Source organism: Danio rerio, chromosome 5 (assembly GCF_052040795.2).
Source record: "Danio rerio strain M-AB ecotype USA chromosome 5, GRCz13ab, whole genome shotgun sequence".
NCBI classification, from domain to species: Eukaryota; Metazoa; Chordata; class Actinopteri; order Cypriniformes; family Danionidae; genus Danio; species Danio rerio.
This window is the reverse complement of record NC_141025.1, coordinates 9,920,320-9,931,664: the sequence shown is the minus strand read 5'-3', so window position 1 is coordinate 9,931,664 and position 11,345 is coordinate 9,920,320. Positions and strand designations below refer to the sequence as shown.

Here is an 11,345-nt window from a genome sequence, read left to right as displayed (position 1 = left end):
ACTTGATTCAACAGTTTTTTCCATCAGTGTCAGTATAGGGCACGCGTTCACATTTCGTGCCTCTGACATACAACTCTGGATGCGCTTGTGCATTTTTTTAAAGAGAGGAAGTCGTGCACAGGCATCCGGAGGGGTGTATGTCACTGCACAGTGCTTGTGAACGCGTGTCCTATAATCACACTGAGGAGAAGAAACTGTGAATGAAAATGTTTGTTTTATGTGAAGGCCTATTGTCTGTTTTGAGTCTAGATGAGGGAGCTCTAAGATAAAAATAAAGATAGTAAAAATACTTCTGAAGATGAACATGAGGATGAGTAATGAATAACATAACTTACTTTTTTTGTTTTATTTATTATTAATTTTTAGTTTCTGGAAGAACTTCGGATTGGTCAATAGCATGGCCAGTTATAGATTTATATTTTAATACAGGCAGTTTTTATTGTTTTATTTACAATGATGTTTTTAAATTTATTTTTAAAATTGTTTTATTTATTAAAGATTTAAAGCAAATACTAAAGGTAGGAACTTTATTCATCTTCAGAACACGAATGAAGATATTTGAATGAAGAAAGCTCCTTAATCTTTCATAGACAGCAAGATTCCAGACAATGAGAATACTTTAATTTGCACATAAAACAAAATAACTTGATTCAACAGTTTCTTCCCTCAGTGTCAGTATAGGGCACGCGTTCACATGTCGTGCCTCTGACATACAACTCTGGATGCGCTTGTGCATTTTTTTAAAGAGAGGAAGTCGTGCGCAGGCATCCAGAGAGGTGTATGTCACTGCACAGTGCTTGTGAACGCGTGTCCTATAATCACACTGAGGAGAAGAAACTAGGAATGAAAATGTTTGTTTTATGTGAAGGCATATTGTAGGTTTTGAGGATGTTTTGTGGACTTTGAGTCTGGATGAGGGAGCTCTAAGATAAAAATAAAAATAGTAAAAATACTTCTGAAGATGAACATGAGGATGAATAATGAATAACATAACTTACTTTTTTATGTTTTATTTATTAATTTTTTTTTGTTTCTAGAAGAATTTCTGATTGGTCAATAACATAGCCAACATTATATAACACTATATTTCAATACAGCCAGTTTTTATCGTTTTATTTATTAATGATGTTTTTTATTTTATTTTAATATTTTTTTTACTTTTTTATTGTTTAATTTATAATGATGTTTTTTTATTTTTTTATTTTGACTTTTTTATTGTTTTATGTATTAATGTTTTTTAATTTTTATTATTTTTACTTTTTTATTGTTTTATTTATTAATGTTTTACAGTTTTGTGGCCGAATTGGCTGGTGAGTGATAATGTTCATTGGAAACCCTGTATATATATCAGTTGATCCCAGTAGTCATTGGTCGGGAGTCTCTCTCTTCTGGCTCAAATTACATATTTTAGAAAGAGACACCCAAAATATATGGACCTGGACTGGGAACGACTGATATATATATATATATATATATATATATATATATATATATATATATTTTTTTTTTTTTTTATTATACATTTTATTTTAGCACATGGAAGTGCAAGAGTTAAAGCAAAAGCTGAAATTAAAGTGCGGGAAGGAGTATGTACACTATATGAAGGTCTACTCTAGACTGTTAAGTGCTTTTTTTTTCTTTTTTTTTTTCTTTATATGAAATTTAATTAGAGCCAGTGTACATGTTGAAAAATAGGAGAGATGTAACAATGCAGAACCAAATTATGTTCAGCTTTTTCTCTCTGTAATGGATGAAGTTATGTTTAGCTAAAGGACTGTGGTGGTGTGGTTGGACTGGCTAAATGCCATTTCTCCTCATTACTGCTCGTTCTCCTCCTGAAACAAAAGCAGTGATCAGGTTTACAGCTTTAATGCATTAAACAAATGACATATCATTAAAAGAAAAGCAATAAATGTCAAGTAAAAAAAAACTTAAGAACACAAGACTGTCATCTGACACTAGCTGGGTTTCCATCAGCCTGTGTTAATGCTTCTTCTTAAGTATCACATGAGAAACAAGTTTCAGTAAAAATCCCTTAATTCAAAAAACGTTTTAATGCTCACTTGAGGTCATTTTGGACTCGTGTGTAAAAGGGTTCATGATGGAAATACATTTGTCAAATTAACCTTGATGTAGCGAACATTTCTCAAGTACACTTGTTTACTGTTGGTTATGAGGTTACCAATACTACAGATAAGCTGCTCGACCAACTTGATGGAAATCATTAGCACATAATCCGCATTTATAAATACTAAATATATATATTTAGTGCACTTTGAGAAGATGTGCTTCACATTAGGATGGAAACTCAGCTCATGACAGTTTAATTTCACTGACATCAAAATCTATTCATTACCTTAAACCAGGCATGGACACGGAGTGTATGCAACTTTAGCCGATCGCTGTAGGTAATCTGCAGACAACCGGTGATGAAATCGCTGCATTCTGTGTAGAAAAAGAGGAAGAGATGCATGTAATTATTACCTCAAATTGTAAACCTTTCATTGACATTCAAAATGTCCAACACCACTCTCTTTAGCTGAAGTGCAGATCTCACCTTTTGACCATCCATATTTCTGAAAATAACCGCTTTTCAACTTGAGGAGTTGACGGTTTTCTGGATACTTTCGGAACATTAGGAAATACTGGAGAATCCCGAGTGACCACACTGTCGCTGGCTCGCCGTAGTATATGCCAGTCTTTCTAAACTCTGGAGGGCAGTACTTTAATGTGCCTAAAAAAAGAATGTGTTTCCATTAGCACAACATCTAAATTTCCAGGCGTACACAAACCCGGTCCTGGAGGATCTGTGTCCTGCAGAGTTTAACTCTCCCCAATCAGACACACCTGAACAAGCTAATCAAAGAATTCTAAGTGAAGTTTATTTATAAACTAATTTCGACAGGATCACCTGCTTATTGCTTGCAGCCGGCCTTACATTATTCAATTCATGATTCACCAATCAGACGATTCCTAAGCCACTATAAATACTCTAGTTCCATATAACAGCCATCTTCGATTTGAAGAATCCCTTCTTCCACCCCTACTCCTCTTATGAGCTTATGAGCATGCCAAACAAGCTTTATAATCAATCATCAGCTAAGTGTGAACTCTTGAAACATTTTCTGTCAGGTGTGTTGAAAGTAGTTGGAGCTAAACTCTGTAGGCCACCGGCCCTCTAGGACTGAGCCTTGGCACCTCTGGTATAGATAAACAACAACAGATGTGACCCTTGAGCCATCACAAGAGCTCCTTAGAGCTTTGAGGGATTTACTTACCCCAATAGTCAGAGTAGAAGCCTTCAGTTAGGAGTTCACCACACCCGAAGTCAATCAATTTGACTTCAAAGGTCAGTGGGCTAAACAGCAAGTTGTCAGGCTTGATATCGCGGTGAAACACATTGCGTTTGCAGCACGCGTGAGCTGCGGTTGTTGTCTGGAACATGATTTTCCGTAACAAGTCCTCTCCGATGTTTCCACTGTGGTTTTTTAAATATTCATCTAAGCTCATAAAGGTTATGGGCCGCTCTAGGATCATAATGTAGCGATCGGCCTCCACCTTCCATTCCAGAAGCTTAATAATTTCTTTAACCCTAATGCCTTTATTGGCAAGAAAGTGCAGAGCGATCTCCGCTGGAAGTGGCTGGTCAAATCCATCCTAGAAGAAAGACAGTTGTTAAGATCGTTTGATAAAGTTATTTCCTGTTAAAACTGTTGCTGACGTCTATCATAAAAAGCAGTGGGCAGATCATAAAGAGCAAAACAAAGACAGACACATTTATAAAGGAGAATAACTGACACATAGCACATTTCTAAAATATCTGCAAACATATTATGGTATTTATGTACTTTAAAAGAGTCAAAAATGTACACACAGCACCTCTAAATTGACATGTTTGAAATAGACACAGTTATTCAGAGCAAAGAGCACAGACTACTTACAACACGGATGAATCGCTTGACCTCGAACGTGGCAATTTTCACTGCAACATGTTGGCCATCTTGTAAACGGGTTCCTTCGAAAACAGTTCCAAAGCCTCCTTTGCCCAGCTTAGCTCCAATTTTATAGCTCCTTGTTTTGATCTCTGTAAAAAGAAAAATAAGAGAAGTTAATAAAACTTGTGAATTAGTGACAGTGCTACCTTTGTGTAAAACTACCTGCTCCATCAGGGGTTACCACAGCAGAATTAACCCCATCATCTAAATCCTTCTTTTTCTGTCTTCCCTATATATTTGATTATGATTTATATAGATATTTCCATCTCAGTTATCAGCTATCCCTGGACAAAATGTGTATGCGCTTATTTCACGCGGCCGCCATTTTAAAGAACCAAAGTGAGGCTGCGGTGGGAAGAAACCAGGAAGTATAGGACCAGCACTGTAAACATTGCAGTAACATGCTGTGCATTATTATAAGAATTTAAAATGCAGAAATGGTGTAAACATCACTTTAATATCAATCAGTAAGTTTAATTTAAACAATTGAAAGCAATTAAGCATCAAACAACATCACAATCTCTGTAAGAGTAATATGCTCAAGTGTCCTCCTGGGCTTCAGTTCATAGCACTAGTTTAAACACTGAGGGGACGCTTTCCTGCTTCAGCCTATGTAACCCGGTGAGTGATAAAACACTGCAGTCCTCTGTAGCACATCCTCGTGTTGTCTGTAATAGTGTTGTCCCGGTATTGAAGTTTTAAAACTGTCCATTTCCGCTAACATTAAAGCGCCGCTGAGCACGGATGACTCAACTGATCTTCACGGCTGCTCCAGTCTCTGTGTATCTGTGTTTGCACTCAGTTTACCGCTCTTCACCCAGTGCAAACACAGATACACGAAGTCTGGAGCGCGAAGCAGCCGTGAAGATCAGTCGAGTCATCAAGCAGTTCGCTCGTCTGTGTTTGTACTCGATAAACAACGGATGTTAAACTGATGACCTTCTCGGCCAATCACAAGCATTTCTGTTGAGCACTGGTGAACACAATGGCAAATCAGCGCTGTTTTAAGAAAGCCATCAACAGTGCCTTAAATGTTAACAGGAAATAGACGTTTTTTCTTTAAATTCAGTATCGTGACAAGTCTAATATGGTGATAGAATCAGTTCATTAACTTGAGTTTGATAAATGGCATCTAAAACGTGTGTTTGGGAAAGAAAACATTAGATAACTAGTGCCATTTCCCTTAACTTAGCTGAAAATGAGCTCTGATATCCCTTTTTATTTTCACCATTCATTCAGAACGGACCTTCGGGTCACTGTGAAGACGGTGAAATGATAAATTTGTTCCACTTTTTCTTCGCTGATAAGATAAACAGCCAGCTACACAACGTTCCTATGTAACTCCCAACCATACTGTACTTCCGGGTTTCTTTCCACCGCAGTCTCGATTTCGCTTTTAAAAATGGCAGCCGCGTGAAATCAGTCTATTACAGCCAGTTTAAAGCATAAAAGTGATGAAAACACTATTAAAATATGCATGTGTGTTGGGTGACTAGGGTGTCATGCTAGTAAACTTACCAATGATGTTTGTGTCTTTATCCTTCTGCTTCATTGGCTGAGGTGGATCAGCGTCCTTTGTCTTACAGGTTGCACCTTTAGCAACATCTTTACAGCCGGGCTTAGCAGGTACCACATTTGGAGATTTGAAATGAACGCCGGGCTTAGCAGGTACCACATTTGGAGATTTGAAATGAACGCCGGGCTTAGCAGGTACCACATTTGGAGATTTGAAATGAACGCCGGGCTTAGCAGGGACCACATTTGGAGATTTGATATTACTACAGCCGGGCTTAGCAGGTACCACATTTGGAGATTTGATATTACTACAGCCGGGCTTAGCAGGTACGACATTTGGATATTTGAAATGAACGCCAGGCTTAGCAGGGACCACATTTGGAGATTTGGTAGTACTACAGCTGGGCTTAGCAGGTACCACATTTGGATATTTGAAATGAACGCCGGGCTTAGCAGGTACCACATTTGGAGATTTGATATTACTACAGCCGGGCTTAGCAGGTACCACATTTGGAGATTTGATATTACTACAGCCGGGCTTAGCAGGTACCACATTTGGATATTTGATATTACTACAGCCGGGCTTAGCAGGTACCACATTTGGAGATTTGATATTACTACAGCCGGGCTTAGCAGGTACCACATTTGGAGATTTGATATTACTACAGCCGGGCTTAGCAGGTACCACATTTGGAGATTTGAAATGAACGCCGGGCTTAGCAGGGACCACATTTGGAGATTTGGTAGTACTACAGCCGGGCTTAGCAGGTACCACATTTGGATATTTGAAATGAACGCCGGGCTTAGCAGGGACCACATTTGGAGATTTGGTAGTACTACAGCCGGGCTTAGCAGGGACCACATTTGGAGGGGGGTCATCCCCACAGCCGGACTCAGCAGACAGAAAATCTGTGGAGGGGTCATCACCACAGCCCGACTCAGCAGACAGAAAATCTGTGGAGGGGTCATCACCACAGCCCGACTCAGCTGACAGAAAATCTGTGGAGGGGTCATCACCACAGCCCGACTCAGCAGAGAAGAAGCTGCTGTAGGAGCTGGCAGTGAGCTCACTACTACAGTTGAATCCGGCTGAGGAAAACTCTTGAGGGAAGTCATCACTACTGCTGGACTCAGCGTAGGAAATGTTTGGAGGAACATCATTACTGCTGGAGGAGCTGGCCGAGTCCTCACTGTGATCATCGACAGGCTCTACCAGTGATGGTTCTTCACCGTGAACACTGTCAGGCTCTACCAGTGATGGTTCTTCACCGTGAACACTGTCAGGCTCTACCAGTGATGGTTCTTCACTGTGAACACTGTCAGGCTCTACCAGTGATGGTTCTTCACCGTGAACACTGTCAGGCTCTACCAGTGATGGTTCTTCACCGTGAACACTGTCAGGCTCTACCAGTGATGGTTCTTCACTGTGAACACTGTCAGGCTCTATCAGTGATTGTTCTTCACCGTGAACACTGTCAGGCTCTACCAGTGATGGTTCTTCACCGTGAACACTGTCAGGCTCTACCAGTGATGGTTCTTCACCGTGAACACTGTCAGGCTCTACCAGTGATGGTTCTTCACCGTGAACACTGTCAGGCTCTACCAGTGATGGTTCTTCACCGTGAACACTGTCAGGCTCTACCAGTGATGGTTCTTCACTGTGAACACTGTCAGGCTCTACCAGTGATGGTTCTTCACCGTGAACACTGTCAGGCTCTACCAGTGATGGTTCTTCACCGTGAACACTGTCAGGCTCTACCAGTGATTGTTCCACACTCTGACCATCAACAGGTTCCTCCAGTGATGGTTCCTCAATCTGAACATCGATCTGTTCCTCCAGATGCAAAGATGATTCTTCACACCAGTCACCGATTTCTCGACCTAAAGGAAGGAATAATATGAAACAAAAGATTTTAGTTTTAGTTAAATAACCTTTATCCAGTGTTTACAATTGATATAATCAAATGCTGTCAATTGTGAAGTGACTTTTAGGGTCATTTCTTTCTACTTTTAGTTGTTGGTTAGTGTGTGCACATGCAGGGATGTTTTTGCTGTGACCAGCATCGTGATTTTAATCGAGTTGCTGAATGTATATATAATCAGGTCATCCAAATATTTATTGTTAAAGGGCACCTATTTGACCCCTTTTACAAGATGTAAGATAAGCCTTTGGTGTCTCCAGAAGGTGTCTGTAAAAGTTCAGCTCAACATACCCATCAGATAATAGACCATTCGCTAAGTCCCGCCCTCCTTAGTAACTGTTGCTACGCCTGTCAAGCTTTCGTGCCTGGCACGTCTATTGTAATGTGTATGCGCTGGTGTCGGACATTCCCATGGATATAATTAGTCATTTTTGGCAAACAGGTGAGATATCCGAGAAAGCCAGACAAAACAAGACTGCAGTATGCATTACAGGAGTATGTTCACCACATAATAAGCAACCGATTAGAAAATAACTTAATCAAAATTGAAGCTTGGTTAGCCTAGCCGCCTCATACACTGACCAATCAACAGCTTAGTTCATGCACAGCAGGAGAGGTGACATTTTAAAATAACCAAAATAACCCAATAATAACTGATTAAACTGAGATTTCTCTATTTTTAGCCAAAAAGCCTGATTATGTTGTGCAATGAAATATAGCATTACTAACCGACGAGGAAACACACATGAACAGTGCTTCTCCATAATTCAGTCATAGAAAGAGCAGCCAGAAAGGGGAAATTGATGGATTTGTGCTAATTATTAACATTATTGACCCATAACAATGTACAGTATCTATTACTGTCAGTATGTTTGCGCTCTTTATACCGTTTCTATTCTAATTTGCAGTTAAGTGGAAAAAAATTTACTAATTAAAACGCAAATCAGAGTATAAATAGCAGAAGTGAACAAACAGATATTCAGCAAATATTAATCCGACACCAAATATAAAAGCAGACACTAACCCGCTATAACATCATCACCAATGACTAATGTTAAATCTCTGAAAACATCAGTGAATTGTAGCTCTGACATTGGCATGAGGGTTATAAATGACTGAAAAGCAGCTGCGGGTGAAGTATATTGATCGCAAATGCTCAGATTGTGATCACATCTCGGTTTTGTTGTGTTGATATGTAATTTCAAATATTCTTAGCTTGAAACAGATGGAAATGATTGCTATTAGTATGACTACTATGGCGAGGGCTTAAATGGAGCAGCGCTCATAATGTCCAGCAGAAAAAAAAAGAAAAGAGACAGCTGGGAAACAGAACCTGCTTTGTATTTTAACGTCAGAAAAAAAAGAGATTTATTGGGTTTATATCACTCTAATATGACAGTGGACACACTATACCTACACACAGTTGTGTCGTAACAGCTTACAAAAGATGATTTTCATTATAGGTGCCCTTTACGTTCATGGTTAGACACTGGATATTAGGCTTCTGGATATTGAGATCTTCCTTTCAGCCATTAAATTAGGCCTATTATGCCTTAAATTAAAAATGTCACATGATGAATTTACTGTTCATAATCTAATTCACTTTGAACTTAATGATTTGTTTTGTATAAATACATGTCAGTATGAACTTATAGCTGTTATATTTTGTGTCATATAACAATGAATAAAATAACCCTAAGCTTGGCAAAAACAACTACATGTAAAAACTATAAAGGACATATTCCTAAAGGATTTAGTGGTGTTAAGATGCCACCAGTAGATGACAGTAAATTACAAGTAGAGACGAGGAATCTAACAGGGGTGTCGAATCAAATCTACATTTTGTTTTATTGTTTTGTTTCAGGACACCTGTGGGGAAACAGGCCAGCAGGACATTGAAGAGCACATATCGAAAATTGTGACCATACACGCACATGCACTACGGACAATTTAGCCTACCCAGTTCACCTATACTTTGTCTTTGGACTTGTGGAGGAAACCGGAGCACCCGGAGGAAACCCACGCGAATGCAGGGAAAACATGCAAACTCCATAGAGAAACACCAACTGAGTCGAGAACTTCTTGCTGTGAGGCGATTGTGCTACCCACTGTGCCACCGTGACACCCAGTAATGTATAATATCGTATTTAAATGATCTTTTTGTTTTCTTTTTGGTGCCCATTGAATGTTTGACAAGCACAGCTTTTAAAATACTCTTGAAACCGTTTTTGAACAATTGTTTATATTAAAGCAGTACATTTTTTTTTTTTACATTTTTGCAATTTTTTGGACAACTAAAAATGCTTTAAGAAATGTTTTAAGATGCATTTGCTTAATAAAGAAGTTCTTTACTTGAATACTCTCCTGTTATCTGTTGCTTCTTCCACCTTTTGTAATGTATATAATTGTACGTTAACTGATAAGTGACTTGGTATTTTAAAGTTAAGAACTAAACATTTTTAATTAAAATGAGCTTAAGATTTTATAATTGGGTAAACAAAACTTTAATGGTAGAAATAACTTAAATTTGTAAACAAAAACTGCTTAAAACATTGGGTTACACCAACCAATAAATTTGAGCAAAACCATTTACTAGGATACTCATAAAGAGGCATGCAAAAGTGATGCATTATATTCTTAAGGAAATCTAGCATATTATTTTTCCCTGTGCACATTGAGATTTTATTTATTAATTTTGCATGGCAGTAGACAACATTTTTCTGTTCATTTTATAACACAAATTAGGATGTTAAAAAATCTTCATTTGTGTTCAGAAGACGATAGAAGGTCTTAGGTGTTTGGAGTGACGTTAGGGTGAGTAATTAATAACAGCGTTTGCATTTTTGGGTGAACTAACCCTTCCATCTTGAAGCAGAGAAAATGATTTTGTCTTTACAGATTACCAATGCATAATTAAAAAACTTAATGCAAAGCAAAAATACTTTACTTAGTTTTTGTCTTGTTTTTAGTCCAAATATAAAACATTAAATCAAGAAGCATTTTAGTAAGTAAAAATATTTTCTTGTTTCAGAATTATATCAAAACAAGCGTTCGTTAAAACAAGCTAAATAATCTGCCAGAGGGCAAGTAAAATGTATTTCAAAGCATTATTTTGCTTGTTTTAAGGAAAAAATTACTTAATTTTGACTTATTATTTCTAAAAACCAGGAAATATTTTCGCTCATCTAGAAAAAAGATTCTTGATTTAAGAATTTTGAGATATCTGGGCTAGAAACAAGACAAAACTATTATTTTATATCATTGTTGGCACCATATTAGACACATTTGTGAGACGTTTGACACCCTGTGTAGAGCGGTTTTCATTAGGCCTGTGTTAATATTCACTTTGTTTTTTAGTAAATAATATTTACAGTAGGGTAAAACAGGTGTAGAGCCCTACACAGACTCTAGTGTACAAAATGAGGTACATGTTCTTTAAACACACAACATTATTTACCATCAGTGTTGGTCACAGGTGGTGGTACCGTGACCAGTCCTTCTTCTTGATGGTCCAGTGTTTCATCTTGACCTGAGACGGTGGTACTGATGTTTCTTTCTCTCAGGAAGAGAGCAATAGCTCCGAGTACGGTAAATAACATTAGGATTAGTTTCCGTACACTTAAATATGAGAAATGTTAAATACACCTACAATAAACACTGAAATTTACTGTAAGTAAGGCTAGTTTATCAGAGTAAGCCTCAATAAACCGTACGCTATCAATTGACAATGTAAGAAAAGCAAATTATTCAAAGCAAACTTTGTACAAACTCACTAGTTACTTGTCAAATAAGAGCAATGGAGTAATTTGGTTTGTAAGAGGCTATGTGTCTCCTACTGCGTCATAAATTCGAACGCGTTCCAACATTCCACAGTCACCTGTTAGGTTATTGGTCAGTTTTGCGCGGTGGGCGG

The 11,345-nt window shown here is 38.1% G+C and overlaps 1 protein-coding gene across 2 annotated transcripts; it reads right to left on the bottom strand.

Annotated features, from left to right (window-relative positions):
• Nucleotides 1-1,517: 1,517 nt before the first annotated feature.
• LOC147843849 (uncharacterized) lies at nucleotides 1,518-11,230 on the bottom strand. Of its 2 annotated transcripts, XR_015944598.1 has the most exons (8): nucleotides 10,890-11,230; nucleotides 6,042-7,391; nucleotides 5,514-5,911; nucleotides 3,942-4,084; nucleotides 3,279-3,657; nucleotides 2,558-2,734; nucleotides 2,357-2,445; nucleotides 1,518-1,835 (listed from the first exon to the last, which is right to left on the bottom strand). XR_015944598.1 is itself a non-coding variant. In XM_087253156.1 (6 exons), the coding sequence occupies exons 1-6, from the start codon at nucleotides 11,029-11,031 to the stop codon at nucleotides 2,339-2,341; spliced, it is 2,826 nt and encodes a 941-aa protein (XP_087109282.1). In that variant the 5' UTR covers nucleotides 11,032-11,230. The 2 variants fall into 2 exon arrangements, 1 of the variants encoding a protein (XP_087109282.1); XM_087253156.1 differs by lacking the exon at nucleotides 1,518-1,835 and having other exon boundaries at nucleotides 2,339-2,445; nucleotides 5,514-7,391.
• Between the last annotated feature and the right edge of the window lie 115 nt (nucleotides 11,231-11,345).